Source organism: Haliotis cracherodii, unplaced genomic scaffold (assembly GCF_022045235.1).
Source record: "Haliotis cracherodii isolate W230 unplaced genomic scaffold, xgHalCrac1.p SCAF_10, whole genome shotgun sequence".
Lineage (NCBI taxonomy): Eukaryota > Metazoa > Mollusca > Gastropoda > Lepetellida > Haliotidae > Haliotis > Haliotis cracherodii.
In genome coordinates, this window is record NW_027266265.1 from 6,725,562 (window position 1) to 6,744,036 (window position 18,475).

The 18,475-nt window shown below is 39.0% G+C and overlaps 1 protein-coding gene and 1 pseudogene across 1 annotated transcript in view; one reads left to right on the forward strand and one right to left on the reverse strand.

Moving 5' to 3' along the window:
- Nucleotides 1–485: 485 nt before the first annotated feature.
- LOC139447995 (uncharacterized) lies at nucleotides 486–1,629 on the reverse strand (annotated as a pseudogene).
- A 3,710-nt stretch (nucleotides 1,630–5,339) lies between these two features.
- The window catches only part of LOC139454007 (uncharacterized), a 101,788-nt gene continuing 88,652 nt past the window's right edge, over nucleotides 5,340–18,475 (forward strand). The window contains exons 1-3 of the mRNA XM_071235479.1: nucleotides 5,340–5,628; nucleotides 8,298–8,447; nucleotides 9,405–9,425. Of these exons, the coding sequence (XP_071091580.1) occupies nucleotides 5,458–5,628; nucleotides 8,298–8,447; nucleotides 9,405–9,425 (342 nt within the window). The 5' untranslated portion in view covers nucleotides 5,340–5,457. The remainder of the gene's footprint in view (nucleotides 5,629–8,297; nucleotides 8,448–9,404; nucleotides 9,426–18,475) is intronic.

The following is an 18,475-nucleotide window of genomic DNA, read 5'->3' on the forward strand; positions in this document are numbered from 1 at the left end:
TACTGCAAGAGAGTGAGCGAATGTCAGCAACTGGTATGACGTATCATTGTTGACTGTCAATCTGCAGTTAATATCATAATCACAAGCATTTTATTGTAATATTTTACATCGGATGAACCAGTTTCTATTGACGTGTGTATACTGTGAATCTTGAAATTAATGCGAGCGTAAATTAATTTCACATGCGCGAGGTCTTTTCTCGCATTGATTAAACATCGAATTTATATCTCACAATGATTATTTTGGATAGCAGAAATACCAACTTGGACATGAGAGAAAGAAAGTTGGGGATTTTACGTGCGCTTTCCGACTTCAAGCACACTCACAACATGGACATAAGAACAAAGAACTATATATATTCCACATTACTGTTTATTGAGCAGCACTTGTAACAAGTATATAACAATGTCATTCAAACACTAGAAATGGACATCCTCCGAATTGACACTGCTGGGATCAAGAGTTCTACTCACTCGTATGCATCATCACTGTTTATTCAACATTTGAGACCGCAACGGCTGCAACGCCTTCATCATAAGCCATGTTAGCGGCAGCGTCTTCAACGGACAGCTTAGCTGCAGTTGCCTCTCGGCCTCCTGTGCTGCAGGCATGGCAACAGCTACAGATATACATCCGCCTCCTGTGCTGCGGCAGACCGGGACTTCTCCATGGCAACAGCTACAGATATACATCCGCCTCCTGAGCTGCAGCAGACCGGGACTTCTCCATGGCAACAGCTACAGATATACATCCGCCTACTGAGCTGCAGCAGACCGGGACTTCTCCATTGTAACAGCTACAGATATACATCCGCTTCCTGAGCTGCAGCATACCGGGACTTCTCCATGGTAACAGCTACAGATATACATCCGCCTCCTGTGCTGCACAGACCGGGACTTCTCCATGGTAACAGCTGCAGACATTCCTCCCGGTCTCCTGAGCTGCAGCAGACCGGGACTTCTCCATTGTAACAGCTACAGATATACATCCGCTTCCTGAGCTGCAGCAGACCGGGTCTTCTCCATTGTAACAGCTACAGATATACATCCGCTTCCTGAGCTGCAGCAGACCGGGACATCGCCATTGTAACAGCTACAGATATACATCCGCTTCCTGTGCTGCAGCAGACCGGGACTTCTCCATTGTAACAGCTGCAGGTATACCTCCCGGCCTCCTGTGCTACAGCAGACTTGGTCTTTTCCATGGTTACAGCTGCAGTTATACCTCCCGGCCTCCTGTGCTGCAGCAGGCCGGGACTTCTCCATCACGAAAGCTGCAGCTATACCCCCCGGCCTCCTGTGCTGCAACAGACTGTGTCTTCTCGGCGGCAACAGCTGCAGATATTCACCCCGGCCTCCTGTGCTGCAGCAGACCGGGACTTTTCATGGCAACAGCTGCAGCTGTACCTCACGGCCTCCTGTGCTGCAGCAGACTGTGTCTTCTCAATGACAACAGCTGCAGCTGTACCTCACGGCCTCCTGTGCTGAAGCAGACCGGGTCTTCTCCATGGCAACAGCTGCAGCTATACCCCCGGGCTCCTGCTCTGCGGCAGACTGGATCTTATCCATGGCAACAGCTACAGCTATACCTCCCGGCCTTCTGTGCTGAAGCAGACCGGGACTTCTCCATGATAACAGCTGCAGCTATACCTCCCGGCCTCCTGTGCAGCTGCAGGTATACCTCCCGGCCTCCTGTGCTGTAGCACACCGGGACTTCTCCATGGTAACAGCTGCAGACATACCCCCTAAAGACGTATCCCCATGTAGTTTGGGAGAGGATCTTCGTCGACTGATTGTGTTTCTGCCATCATTGTAAACTGTGGATAAAAAAACGTGTATAGACTGGCTGCGTATCAATCTCATTAAAATCAGATATTAGTTTTCGCTACTGCTAAACAAAGATCTGAGGACATCCCATTACGGGTCACGTCAGAATGACCTTTCGCAAATTTTGACTGACCAATGAAATGACTGACAAGAAATCTACATTAGCCAATCAGAAGGCAGCTTTCTCGAGCTTTACGACACTAGTTTCAAATTGGCGACTACGTTTTGAAACATATTTTGACGCATTCTCGATTAAAAAAATTAAAACTGATAACAAGAACATTCTGGAATGGATGGCCTAGATTGTAATGGATATAATCATAAAACCTGTTACTGTCCTTCGTGGTTGCATGATTAGAAAACACATTCCGACTGTCACTTTCATAATCTGGTAAGCGACGCTCTGATTGGTTGGATGAAAGGTCGTTCTGACGTGACCCGTAATGGGATGTCCTCAGATCTTTGTTTAGCGATAGCGAGAACTATTATCTGATTTTAATGAGATTGATACGCAGCCAGTCTATACACGTTTTTTTTGTGCGTTTAATGGAACGTTTTATTTTATGCACGCCTTATTAGTACCTTATTTCGCCACTGTTACAACCGGCCTGTCACTATATGATGTGTGATGTGCTTGTAGTCGGTTAATACACCACTCGGTTGATTTTAGCATATATTTGATTTTCAATTGAAAACATCTTAAGATAGAGATATTATGTCCGAATAATTTAGTCTACTGCCGCTTAGTCAGCACTCAAATAATATTTATTCGTGTTTTTCATTAAAAATATAATCTAATTTCAAACTTTACCCCCAAAAATTAAAAATTGCAAAATACATAACATTTGATGGATACTTAGACCTCTTATCTTTGAAAATCATTCGATTTGCTATTTTCGGCCCACATTTACAACACTTACTTTTTTACCCAAGTCTTCATTGAACCAATTTATTTTTATACAAACTTACCCAGCCACAGATTACTTTTTACAAATTATTGCAGGAATGGGTGATGGTTAAATACACATAACCAAATTTAACAACAGTTCTTTCAATTACATAAAAACAAACTAGGTATCCTTCATTTTTTGCCCTCAGTATATAATTTTATATATTATATAATCATCCCACAGCATCGGAATATCCAGTTCCTGGTCTGTATCAATTTCACTTCGTTTTTTGTATGCGTTATGAACAAACAGAGTAGCTTTTGTTGTTTTTTCTTTGCCACACGCAGCAATATTCCAGCTATATGACGGCGGTCTGTAAATAATCGAGTCTGGACCAGAAAATCCAGTGATTGACATCATGAGCATCGATCTACGCAATTGGCATACGATGACAAGCATCATCTTATTGACCAGGTTTGTTATCACCTGTTAATTTACCTAAATTCTTTGAAGAGATACAACACAAACTACTTCCCCTACAAATCATGTTTTGCATTACTGGTCTAGTGGTTAAAGTATTCGCTCGTCACGCCGAAGACCCGGGTTCGATTCCTCTCGTGGCTGCAATGTATGAAGCCAGTTACTGGTGTTCCCCGCTGTGATATTGCAGGGATATCGGTAAAAGCGGAGTAAAACCATACTCATTCATGCACTCTTTTCTACTTCGGATTCCATGAGCATAGTGTTGAGTGGGTGAGTTGGTCGTGTTTTACTCCTCTCCAGCAATATCCTTCAAACCCGCGGGGACAGAGCAGACTGGGTTTCCTGCTATGCACCAATGTAGGGAATCGAACCAGGGTCATCAGCGTAACGGGCGAACGCCTTCGCCACTAGACTAACAGCCGCCCATTGGAGCATCTGTCGTTTCCTGCTGTTTAATGTAAATAACATATTTTAGGATGCAAATAATATATCAGATTTTGATATATCTTTTTAAACTTGGATAAAACATTTATGAAAAGTCTAGAATAGATGTGCTTGCGTTAAATACTATTAATCGTTATAGTACTAATACAAAATTGAAGTAAAAGGCGACTTTGCTTGTCGTAAGAGGCGACTAACGGGATCGGGTGGTCAGGCTCGCTGACTTGGTTGATGCAAGTCATCGATCCCAATTGCGTTGATCGATGCTCATGATATTAATCACTGGATTGTCTGGTCCAGACTCGATTATTTACAGACCGCCGTCATATAGCTGGAACATTGCTGAGTGCGGCGTTAAACAACAAACAAACAAAAACAAAAAATGAAATAAACTGCCGGGCAAAAATAAGTTTACACTTGAAAATTGAATTCAATTCGAAACGTTACGTGGCAAACATAAGGTCCAAAATACAACTATGATACCCGTATCAAATACATCACTAATAAATAACCCTTTCATTTTAGCTATTATCATACATGGGTGTATACTTTCTTTTGCTCTACAGTTTATTCTAAATTATGCGCCACCGTGAAGATTAACCGAAGCGGTAATAAAATATACTCTTGAGCTGTGTTAGTTTGTCGCTATTTACATGAAGGAGTGAACGAGTGAGTGAATGTTGCGCTTTGCCGCAGTTGGAATATTTCCAACTGCAACAGCTTCTAAGTAATCGAGTGTGAACCAGACAAAGTATATTGATTGATAGTGCGAACGACTAATAACTTAACGTCGGGGTGCGAGAACGCAATCAGCTAGGTCACACATTAATTGTGGAACCACGCCATGCCCGGTTTGGTCACCTCTTGTGGAAAAGCATGGGTCACCGTGGTCATATTCTGGCCAGAAATCCCTTAAGGAAAAATAATTGCTGCAGTTATGTACAGTTGTTAACACGTATTGTTAAATTGTTATCATGATTAATTAAAGTGAGTCCTTTATATCCGAGGAAAATATACAAAATGTATAAAAGTTAGTAAAAAATCGTTTTATGAACTTTTGATTTTAGATTTTATTTGTAACATCCTATTTATTTATAGTTTTATTCATTCATTCACATGATTGTTTTATTATTCGAAATCATTTTTAAAAAGTTTTATTCGGTAAATTAATTATTAATATCTAGATCTACATTTGGAATTTATATTTATCTATATAGCTTTTATCAAAAGAACATTCATTTTTGTAATAGATAATAAATTTCCTCTTTACGTCGTTTTCACTTAAATACCAACAGCTGAAAATATGTTTTGTCAAAAGACAATAGGGTTCCATTATCAGTAGCACCTGTCGATAAACCGTTGATTAGCATGTTGCGTCTTGTTTCGCGGTCTGGGGTGGTGTTCTATAATGAACGGTTAACTGTATAGGGAAGTAAAATATTAATTCGAAACCATACGATTTGTTTAAATGTATGTGTCCTTTTAACTGCTCGTTTATTGTTTAAGGGAAATTCGATTTAGACACCCCTATCTGCTTGTTGAAAACAGCGATTATCTGTTCCATCAAATGTGCAGCAAGGCCAAGAGCGAGATCCGATTAGGTGGACCAATCGCAATGTTCTTTAACAAGGGTACGTCTGACGAATGAACCAACCGGAATCGTCGTAACATATCATCAAGAAAATCTATCATGGCGACGTTAATGTTTACAAATGGAGTCGGTACAGGGTGATGTTTGAAACTGAGCATGTAGTTGATAGCCTTTGAAATACCCTCCACAAATTTCTATGCGTACAACGAATTGAACTTTCACCACAATGTCAGAAAGATACAGCTCGGAAACATCTGTGGTGAGCAGAAGATATGAAAGAAGCGGAGGTACGAATCGTGGCCAAATGCAAAATTTGCTCGGCGAGTTCAGAGGTCTGTACGAAGGAAAACTGAGAAGACTCGAGGAAGCCGAAAAAACAGGAGAGGAAACATCAAAGGTTAGTATTATACTGATACGTACTGACATTTGAGGTCTTATTTGTCACAAGGGTAGGCAATCTTTAGTTTTACACGGTGCATCTTTCATTCATTGCTTGTCAACATACTGATCACTGAACATGACAGATTACTCTACCTGTTTTCCTAGGTTGTAATTGGTAAATATGTTTTGTAAATGTTACTGAAAGTGGAAATCTGCACATGTTACATACATTGGGCAAAGTTTAGGGCAACAGGTCCGTGTTTATTGAAACTTACATGGTAGGATATATTGTTAGCTGTGTTTGTACTTGTCCCCACTTGTACCATGTGTACTGCTGTCGATGTAATCATGGTCATTAGGGCCCATCTTGATAATTAAAGATTACACTGTAAGGGGAGTTTGTAAGGAGACACAATATATTATACGCATTGCTAATAAATTTGATAGTTTAACGTGTATGATTTTTCACACAAATTATGACTTGAATATGGAATTATCAGAGACGTTTTATTGTTCATATGTCACTACATTTTATCAGTTACCTAGATATGGTAATTCAAATTAAACCAGCATTTAACAATTGACCAGTGGTTTCAGCTGGTGTTGAAAAGAATTTGCCTTTCAAAAACCGTATGCTGTGTTTGTGCAAGAAAACACTTTCATGTCACAGATCGGTTTGACATTTTGTGAAAAATTCCAAACCTTTCACTGAACAAACAGGACACATGATAAGGTATTGGCGGAGTTTGGTACCATATGAAACTGTTCCCTCTTTGTTTATCTGTGAAATGCCAGATTGGAGTATTGATCAGTGTGAATCATATTAATCAGCATAGCACTAATACCTGAGTGAGGTTTGCCTCCAACACGTCCAGTACATGAAAAGTGTCTTTAATATCAGAATAAGAATCTGGATCATCAGAACATTGATCACCAGGCCAACAGAATAATTATGAACTCTTAGTTTTACAATAAGAGACTGTCTTGCCACTGGCCGGGGTTAACATTAGTAGACATAGGGGCACCAGTTTGAGTATATGATCATGATGATAAGGCCGTGAAATTAACTCATGAAAATTATAATGAGTGAGTAAGTGAGTTTGGTTTTACGCCGCTTTAAGCAATATTCCAGCAATATTCACGGCGAAGGACCACAGAAATGGGCTTCACACATTGTGCCCATGTCGGGATTCGAACCCGGGTCTTCGGCGTGACGAGCGAACGCTTCAACCACTAGGCTACCCAACTGCCCCCATGAAAATTATAAGAATACCCTAACCAAAAATATTTGTTTTGTCCCTTGTGCAGAAAGTGAGTTTTTCTATCTTAAAGGGAAACAACACTCCATCTTTAAAAGTATTGAAATGGGGATGGGCTTTTCTTCACAGATTCAGAATTTGCTCAGTATGGGCAATGATTTCGACAGGTTTGACTTTTGTGTGAAGCAACAGTTATTGTATGATCAAAGAATGAAAAGCCGTATATCATAACAAAGGATATTATAATAACGAGCTACAGCCAAACTGACGTGTTGTTTTTGATTAGTGCATACACAACTTGAAAGGGTGAAGCTAACGATCAGCAGCATATTATGCAGTCAGTAGAAACGTACATAGTATCTCTTCTGTGAATTCAGGTATACGAACAGGTGATAACAAACCTGGTCAATAAGAATGTTAAGTTTGAGATAAATTGTCACTAGATATGTTTATTTTCCATTTAAATTGCATTTTCTCTTCTGCTGCCCATTGTTTTATAGTCAGAAGTAAAGATTATTGTTTATATTTCTCGTAAACTAAGCCAGAAATAGCAAAAAATGCAGCTTTTACTATATATATGTAAAATAATAATAACCATAAGCATAGCACTCTGGAAAAAATGATTTGCTATTGCTGAATATGTTTTACGTATGGAACAATTTGATCAGTCACCTTTGCGGCCTCACACATATTTGGTACAGCAAATGAATAAAAAGACATTTGAATATCGTCATTACAACTGACAAAAGTTATATGTATAATAACAGGCAAGAGCCTTGTTGCAATGACTGTATGTCAATATCAACATAAAGGAAAAATATCCCATACATCTGTTGTTTTTTGCAATTCAGCTGATGCTGAAGGGGTCATCGTCGGCACAGGTACTTCAGACATGTACCCCAGGTACCCTAGCCAAAATCAAAATACAGAAAATACAATAATGATAGTAATCATGGTAATAGTAAGCATACTTACTGATGATGATGATGATGATGATGATACAGACATGTACCCCAGGTACCCTAGCCAAAATCAAAATACAGAAAATACAATAATAATAGTAATCATGGTAATGCTTAGCATACTTACTGATGATGATGATGAATATGAATGATGATATCCATCAGTAGGTGTTCAGTGGTGCTGTGCATGCTAAATAAATACATGTTAAAGTCAGAGTATGTTGTGAAATGCTTTGTGGAACAGATGGGCTCTTAGTTGTGTCCTAAACTGGGATTTAGAAGATGATGTTCTTATTGAAAGAATATTTCTTATAGTTTATCCTGTCCCACATTCTGTTCTTGAATTACAACTTTGAGTTCACATGGTGCAGGAGATCCAGCTGTAGATATACCATTATTGACGAGTCCCTATTTGCTGCGTCATGTTTCTGATAATGCTGACACCTGGTTGTCTCCCCTGACAGACGAGGGTGCGTATCCTGCAGTCGTACGTGAATGACCTGAGTGAACAGAATCAGGTGCTGGTGCAGACGGTGGAGGAGCTGGAGAGAGAAGCCAACGAGAGAGTCTCCATCCTGGAGTCCAAGTTGGCCAAGACCTCCGGCACTGCGAAGGTCAGTTGCCTTTCTTGTCTACATTGTCTCAGCTATAACAAGAAGCCAGAAAGCTGACATTCAAAGCAATCTCATTAAAATCAGATCTTAGTTCTTGCTACCGCTAAACAAAGGCCTGAGGACATCCCATTACTGGTCACGTCAGACCGACCTTGCACGAACTTTGACCGACCAATGGAATGACCAATCAGAAGGCAGCTTTCTTGTGCTTTACGGCACTAATTTCAAATTGGCGACTACGCTTCGAAACATATTTTGACAAATTCTCAATTACAAATTTGAAACCTGAATATAAGAACATTCTGGAAAGGCTAATAGATGGTCTAGATTGTATGGATTCAGTCGTTGAACCCGTAACTATTGTTTAGCGATAGCAAGAACTAAGGTCTGATTTAAATGAGAATGACATTCAAAGAGGGTCTATGGTGCAAAATCAGATTTGATCAAGAATGAAATATTTTTCTGTGTAATATTTATTTCATATATTCAAGCACTAGGCATTGGCACTAGTCCTGGAGTCCTTGCCAAACTGCCATATGCATGATATGGTTAAGGTATCATAAGGACTACTAGAAATTTCTAATTTTTAAGGGTTCTGCTATATGTTATCACTACGAGGACTAGTGGATTAAAAGTGTTAGTTTCTACCGCTGTATTCTACATTAAGAGGATGTACCTCATCTTGCCCCAAAATTTATTTTTGTTTTTCACACACATTGTGTTCAAGGTCATGACACGGATCATTGATTTACACATAAATACACCTTCGTAGAATCATTCATGTGTATGACAATATTGTCATGATATTTTGGAATTGTTTTCCCCTTAAACAGAACTTGCAAGTCTGATATTGCACCTGTAAGATGAAAGATAATGAAATCATTTTGATTGTTGATGTTGACGTGAACTTGTTGTGACTTGGAGTCTTGTGTTGCAGTCTTGTGTTGTTGTTTTCAGCTTACAGAGACAAAACATCAGGTAGATTGTGTTACTTACATGTTCTTTAGAAAGACCTTCTGGTCACTCACATTTAACCTAGAGGCTCTATCAACATTCAATCTACATTTTCATTCAAGATTTCTTTGGAGAAAAGTAAACATGCTTGAGACTTTATTTTGATTTAAAGCAACTATGTCATATCACATAAAATCTGACATTGTTTTTTTATATTTTGTAATCATATAGAAGATTACTAACTTATCCTGTGCATATAACATATATAATGCAATCTCAAACAAAAGATTATCGAGCACAGCTTATATTAGATCTTGATAATATTGATGAAACTGTAGCTTGATTGTTGGAATGTACAGCACTGTACATCAGCTGTTAACCTGGCTGCACATTGTCATCACTTGTTCTCCTACTGAGAGGTGGGAAACAACCCACTGAACTACATTAACTGTAGAGTTTATATGACTACTTCCAACTAATGTCCATTTTTGCACTCTGTCATTTTCAAAACCTGTACCTGCAGTAGTTCAAAGTTAAGCATGAAAGGCAATGAGTCTCTTATTTTGAAAATTAAAATTTTATGAATTTGATTTTAAATTTAAATTTTATACATTTGAATTTAAATTTTATACATTAGAATGTATAGGCACCAGTGTGTTACCATGGTTATGGTTTTAGAGCTCTGTTAGGAATATTGTGAACACTTGAGCCACTAAACTAAATCATAAGTAAGGTATATTTCAATCTCTCTTGTAAGCTTTATTGTCAATGTTATCTTGGTTTCGAAACTCCTTGTATTAAACCTGAAATGACTGCATTATAATAAATCCTTGGCAAAGTTGAAGATCAGCAAGAAGTCAAGGGGCCATTTTCATAACCCTTATGTTAAATTTAAGGATTTCAATACACAGCAAACTTCAAGGACCCCCGGATCCCCCAATTTCAACACTGCATAGTGCCTGAAGGGTGCTCTTAGAAATAATATTTTTCGATAAGATATTGAATCATCAATACATGAGATACAACTTTAGATGATAGCAACATAGGACATACCCCATTTCTTGTCATGTTGGTCCTAAGTCTTGTCCATGGTGCGTTGACTACCTGTGCACTGAGGGTAGGCCATCACCGTGTCATCTTGAACATGTTGGTCCAAAGTCTTGTAATTGGTGCGTTGACTCCCTGTGCACTGAGGGTAGGCCATCACCGTGTCATCTTGAACATGTTGGTCCCATCCCAAGTCTTGTAATTGGTGCATTGACTTCTTGTGCACTGAGGGTAGGCCATCACCATGTCATCTTGAACATGTTGGTCCTAAGTCTTGTAATTGGTGCATTGACTCCTTGTGCACTGAGGGTAGGCCATCACCGTGTCATCTTGAACATGTTGGTCCTAAGTCTTGTCCATGGTGCGTTGACTCCCTTTGCACTGAGGGTAGGCCATCACCGTGTCATCTTGAACATGTTGGTCCCATCCCAAGTCTTGTAATTGGTGCGTTGACTCCCTGTGCACTGAGGGTAGGCCATCACCATGTTATCTTGAACATGTTGGTCCAAAGTCTTGTAATTGGTGCATTGACTTCTTGTGCACTGAGGGTAGGCCATCACCATGTCATCTTGAACATGTTGATCCCAAGTCTCTCACTTGATGTTCCGAACACCACTGAATGACACAGACCACCTCTAACTCCCTTTCATCCCATGTTGTTGTAAGTCATGTAGAAACCTATTATGTACTCAAGCTGCCCTGCCCTAAACCATGTGTTACTTCACTGGAGTATGGTGTGCCAGGGGTTTCGATATACAGCACTGATCCCATATAGGAGAGCCTCCTCCAAGTGCCACAGCATGAATCCAGTGAGAGTGCTTCACCATCTCCTGGCAATACTGGACAAGGTAGTTTGGTGGTACATACCCTTCCAGGGGAGACACTATTGGTCATATCCAACTGGTCCATGGCTTGTTTTTGGAGAAGTTGGTTATGTAAAGTAATTAGATTTTGTATAAAACGAACAAGTCACTCTTGATTTCCACTAGTCTTGGTCAAACAGGCTCGTAGCCTTGTCTGACCCTGTCCTCCTGGGTTCGTTCGTCCAAGTAGTGACCTGTGACACATTGGGCAAACACCCCATGCCTAGAAGAGAACTCTCTCCTGATATCAGTTGTGTAATATTGCAATAATCCTCACACAACAACCTTCTATATCCCCACTCTCGCCTCCACTCTGCCCCCATACATCACCTCCATGCACATATTGTGACATGAGTCTCGCACAACTCCCGAGTCTTCCTCTCCTGTGGACCGTCTTCCAAGTGACCGTGAAGTCCCTGTGCGTCTAACTCGTGTTTGAGCACTGACATCTTATGAGTTCCCCCAGAACCACCCCCAAAGATTACACAGAACAGCCCCGTCTCCCCACAACTCTCCCAGCCGGGGACAATGCCAGGAAACTGTCAAGAATTGTAGCTAAGAGTTTATGCTTGAGTCTTTTTATGGTTGGAGACTAAACAATGGGATTACAGTAAATGACAGCTTGGTGTGAAGACGTTTTTGTAGTGCTATGTTTTGCCTTGTGCAGATTGGAGATATTTAGCAATGAGTTTGGATCAATTCGAGGTCATGACCCAAGAGGTGAGATCTCTTTTATGTTCAGATTAGGCTAAAAGTGTTTTTTTAATTATTAACATGTGCCTTATTGTTTGGTGCAGATGCTACAGCTTACATCATTTCTTTATTGAATTTAATGTAATTTTTGTGGTGGAAAAACATTACTGTTAGATTACCTGATGATTGTTTTAAAAATAGCTTCATTAGGAGTTTAAGAACATGTATATCAGTTTATCAATAGCTTATTGCTATATTTTTGAAGAATTACTTTCAGCATTCAGTAAGATTTTAGTGTAAACAAATGATTTCATTATCATTAAGGGGGCACAGATGGCCCAGAAGCGTTGCAATTCGCTTTGCAGAGTTGTGTCCCTTGGGCACGCCAGACACCTATGATTGTGGGTTCGAATCCTGTCAGCACCATAGCCGTGCTCGGGTTTCACCAAAGTAATAAACATCTGAGACCTGCATCACTTCGGACTTTCCTCCCATATATAACTGGAATACTGTTTAACGTAGCACGCACTCACTCTTGATTGATTGATTGATTGATTGATTGATTGATTGATTGAGTATTTTAATTAGTATATTACGCCTGTTGTGCTGAGGTAAAATGAGATTCATTTGAATTTTATTTAACTGGAAAACATAGAAAACAGCTTGTTGATTTGTTGTGTGGCGAGTTTGAAGTAAACATAAATTTGGTATGACCATGATTAGTGGTGACATTCAGCATTTGTCGGAGCATTTCCCTCATCGCTGACACTGGTACTCAACTTCCTCAAGGAATAGAACTTGGTTAGTTATAAATTTCCAACTTGTAATGTCCACTGTTGAATGAATGTAAATTGTCGTCCCACCATGATCCATTGTGAAAAATATGCAACATGGTGAGATGAACTGGTGTTTATTTGTTGTTGATTTTTTTCATGAATATTGATATATGAAAGTACTTAATTTTATGACTGAATTATTAATCAATGAATGAAATGTGTGGTTTAATAGCATAAGACAGCTTGATATTTCTTGCACGAGGCTCAAGGACTAGTGATCGCTCATTATAAACTAGTTCTTAAAAATATTCCTTATCCTGAATCCTGATTTTTAACAGAAAAGAATTTCAATGGGATGGTCAGGTTGGAGAATGTGAAACTGACACAAAATGGTTTTTAAATGAAATCCTGCTAATTGCAACTGGAGCACAGGGAACGAATCTTGAGCGCCAGATAAGCTTTTGGTGTTGTGGGTATTTTACCCATGCATTTTAAAATCATTGGGTATCAGTAATTCTATCTGGGTATTCAAATTTCTGTTACACACAAGTTTTTACACATGTGGGTATTTAAGTTAAATATTTTAAAACACTATTCTAATTAAAATCATCTAGTCCCTGCCAACTGGTGTCGTGTGGGTTTCGAGAGCTTTATCATGTTTATAGGACTCAAAAATACCACGATACTTCCACAAGAAAGTGTGATGGCAAATGATAATGATGTAACTGTCATCGTGGAGTTTGACAAGGTTGATGGAATGCCCGTTTATAATTTCAAAATAAGTTGCTGATTTGCTAATCAAATACGCGGGGTTACTTCACAATATTTTGATGATATGCACAAGTTTTATTTTTTTGTAGCGTATCTGTTATGTTCGTTGCGTTTTTGATACGCTTGGATTTTATTTTACTGCTTATTTCTGCATTTCTGATGCGTATTTTACGCAGATCTGGAGCTTATCTGGAGCTCTAATCAATACTTCTTGTATTCACTTGCAAACCTTTCTTAACATCTGTATGGCAAGAAAGTGAGACGTTGCGGACATGGAAGTTTTCTGTTTTCAGTTGTCTCATTAGACTTTAATATTCATAGATATTGTCAGGTTGGTAGGAAAGACATGTTTCTTACTTTCTCATTTCAAGTTGTCTCTTTATTTGTTTATCATGTTTATAATTAAAAAATTTAAAACTAGTGGCTAATTTGACAAAATGCAATATTGATAATTAGTTGGGCCAGTCAATTGAAACCAATTCCAAGAATATAGGTATTGAATATTTTGTCCTACAATGCTATCTATAACTCTTCGGTGTGTATTTTCTGATTTTTACATTTTTCTGTACCAAAATATTACCTTACCAAATATGGCTTGCAAACTCTCTTTAAGACTGTGTAGAAGGCAAAACATTAATGTAAAACATTATATTCATCAGTTCATGAGATCTGGCAAGAACAGTATAGAGTAACAATATATTAAAATATTATCTCTGTTTATCCTAATTATGTGATGTTTTCACATTTTACTGAAAAAAAATCCTCAATCCTCAAGTTCTAAATATTTTTTCAGAGCAGAAAAGTCTCAATTATTTCTCAAAAATAAAGACAGCTGTCAAACATGGGTAGCTTAGTGAATTTGTCTGTAAGGAACTGAACTCCGACCCCAGGTAATCATCCTGATCGTATCCATCAAGAAGTGTTTTTAAACTGGAGTTGTGAAATTAGTGGACAATAAGATCTGCTCATGTGAACAGAGTCACACAGTACATCAAGACGTCAGGTCATCTGTAATTGCTTCAACAAGAGGGTTGGTTGATCATCGATTTTCTGCTTGAATGATGTGGAGGATTATATTATCTGACATGCAAGCATTAAGTTACACATTCCTTAAGTTTTTTCCACTCAAGTTGTCAGCAGGTGGCTGTTGCATATAAATGTATCAGACTGTAAACGTTTGCACTATAAGACACTGTAAGACACTATAAGACACTTCATCATTTACACCTATAACACACAGGTCATTAGACAGCTGAAGGTTAGGGCACCCAGAGGACAGATCTTCACAATACAATACACAGTACTGACATTGGGGGCCATGTTAACATGTCTATTACACAGAGCTAGTGCTGAGAATGTTGACAATCACCAGCCTGGCGGTTATAGAACTACATGCGGGGACCTGTCTGTTCCCCAAGTCAAACTTTCGCGCTCCACAGCTAAGTCCTGATAAGAGAATCAACTTTTAGCCTATTTATCATGGGCATTGAATAGGCGATTCCGAGTCGCCTGTAGCAACAATGGGTCCGGGCTGGAGTAAGAAGGAGAGTCGGTGAAGCCAGGCTAGGGTAGAACTGTAAAGTAAATAGCTTTACTTGTGTGGGGTACTGGTTCATAGCTAAGCCAGGGACATCAACTTAGCCAACGTACATTATGGCTTGAGTGTGGCTGGACACTGGGAGAGGAGGTCTTTGTTGGGAGTGCTAATTAACAGTGGAGTGATCAAGAGTGTGATGGTCAGGTAACAGGAACTACCTCAATGGATCGGGAGGATAGGTATCGGCTGCGGAGCCCGAGCCGGAGCCCGAGCCGGAGCCCGATACGGAGCCCCTGTGGTAGTCCTCTACTAAACAAGCGAGTCACTTGGAAGGAACCCATTGAACAAGCTAATGTAGCAGTGAGTTGTTGCATCGTCACAATGGCTTGTCATCTGAATTATGCTGTCAAATTTATTTCCTTATCAGTTAACAGGATATTGGTTCAAAAATTATTGGCAGCTTTTTATTATCAATATTATATATTTGTATTGTCATTATTAATATAAATATTATCTGTCATAAAAACACTCCTTGAAAAACACTGATAAAATATTTGTAAAAAATATCAATATTTTTAATAAATATTTTATCAGTGTTTTTCAAGGGGTGTTTTTATGACATAAAATTATATTAATAATGACAATACAAATATAAAAAATATCAATATTTTTTACAATTGTTTTATGATACAAGGCCTCTTAAATCATTGAGCAGTAATACTAGGAATATTGACTAGGGCTCTTTGACTTTCCTTTGTTTTGTTTCGGGCTTTCCTCCCACATTAAGCTGACATGCCTTGATATAACTGGAATACTATTAAAGCGGCGTTAAACCCAACCACTCTCCCTCTCCCTTTGTTTTGTATGCATGAAGCAGTACTGAGTCTAGCGTAGTAGACCCAGACCTGTTAGTGTTACACTCATTAACACTGCTGATGTAAGGCAGCCCAGGTGGACTACGCCAGCCCTAATCAGACATGTTCTTACCCCCTAGACCTGTAATTAACATGATTATCCATATGCTTTAGGTGTGCAATGACTGGACTTTGCATCAAATGAATGAATGGTCTGGATAACTTACATTTCTCCATCAGCACATATATAATGGGAAAATTAATGTTATATGTGTGTCCAGAAATACAAAAACACAATCTGTTTACTGTGTGGTTGTATTTTAAGTGTGAATGCTTAAATATGTTGCTGAAATAGATTTGGTTGGCATTGTAAGATGTGAGGAAATGTAATCATGATAATGGTGTGTTGACTTTGAGGACATACTTTGGTCTTTATTCAAACTGATATCACAAGTTGTAGTGACAATCTTGCCATAAATTACCATGTATCACTTACCATGGCGCTAACACTCTATGTCTACGCTAAAACATATATGACCATTCGTCATGTCATTGCTAAACATGCTTAAATTATCCACTGTGCCTCCGCTTATCCAAAATTTATATCTGAACTCCCTGAGGAGAATACACTATATTCATGACCAGGTTATGGTCATGTTAATTTAATTGTTATCACCAGCCCATCCCATTACGTCTCAATGCCTGACTAGCATGGCCAGTGATACCACTGCCAGACCCAATGTAACACTGCAAGTCTGGTCTTGTTATTGTTTTCCTGTTCCTTGAAAGCTTTAATAGTTAAATATCAACAGCAAAAACTTTTTGTTTTGTTTAAGAATTGTGCCATTGTTGTACTTTTAGTAAGCAACATCCTGATACTGAAGTATATAGTTGTATATGGTTATAGTATGCAAGCGTAATGGGACAGATACCCTTGCAAGGGCTTGTGTGGTTGTAGTACTTGTTACATAGAAATCCATATCAATTGAGCATTAGGTGGATATGTCAGCCATGAAATTTCACAAACAGACCGCCTGTTCTGGATCTGCTATAATGACATTTGTATATCTTGTACTGGGTTGCTGTAGTTAGAGCCTCTGGAACTAAGCCACAATTGTAAGTAGCTTCTTATAATCCGGATGATCCTATGTTTGTTGCTGGATATTGCAGGATATTGCTGGATATTGCTGGATATTGCATGCTTTGTTGTGTAGCCCAACCCTGAAAATTGGAAATGGTAATTTAAGTGTCAATGTTCATTACAGCAGGGGCCAATTTAACTCCTGGCCTTTTGGCCCATGGCCAGTTAAAGTTACAAAGGGCTTGCTGAAATGTGTAGTAGAATGCCTGTCTGGCTAGTCAAAAAATCATTCTCTGTGTATGTTTAATTTCTTTAATTGGATCATCTTGGTAGAATGACAACTGGCCGCCATTTTGTTTATGTTATGTACAACAACTTGTTTATTTGCTCATAAATCACCAAGGAATAAGGAAAATGGAAGCCAAGATCTAGTCTTAGAGTGCAGGAAAAACCTTTAAGGAGGTCTACAATTTTCAGAGCCCTGCTAGGTGTCAATGCAACCTCAGGTTCAGCCACTTTGCAGCCCCACCACTTAAATGTAGGCCAGTTAGTTTGGAAAAGGGCCAGTAACTTTTAAAAGGAGCAAGCCCTGCTGGCGACATACACATTTGTTGTTAAATCTACCTGTTACTGCATCAACATGATGTCAACACGGATAGGTTATTACACACGTTTTATCACATCATGTCAACATTTGGGGTGTCATAGTCACCAGACATTCGGTGCACCGAGATTACAAAATGGTAACCAGGTAACCACATTTTTGATTCTATAACTAGAAGAGTTGGTTTTCATCAAGATGCTATGGCACCTACACCAATGTCAGTTTTGTACATTTTGTTGGACAGCCTACTTCTTTAAAAAACGTGTGGAGATCTGGGTTAGAACTGGTCTTCAGCAACCCATGCTTGTCGTAAGATGTGACTAATGGGATTGGGCGGTCAGTCTCACTGCCTTTGTTAATGCATATCATCATATCCCATTTGCGTAGATCAGTGCTCATAGTGTCAATCACTAGATTGTCTGCACCAGATTATTTATGGATAGACATCATATAGCTGGAATATTGCATGAGTGAGATGTTAAACAACAAACAAACAAACAAAAATTCCTTGAAAACAACTTTCCGGCATCAGCTCATTGATAATGATACCTATCGTGATTCTACTAATTGGCTACACTTGGATTATGGCTTAGTGTATCGTCTATTGACATGATCCACAATGCTGTAGAGTATGTAAAGTCATTACATGGAATAGTATGGATGTGTATAAACTCGTCCATCTTGGACAGTGAGAGAGGCAGTTACATATTCTATACCATCATTTATCAGAAACAAAAAGAACGAACGGAAACTGAATGGTATAACAGGATTACAACTGACTGCCACAGTGAACTGACACTCAAGTACACAGGTATAGAGACCCATGAGGATCCATGTTAGAACAGGTC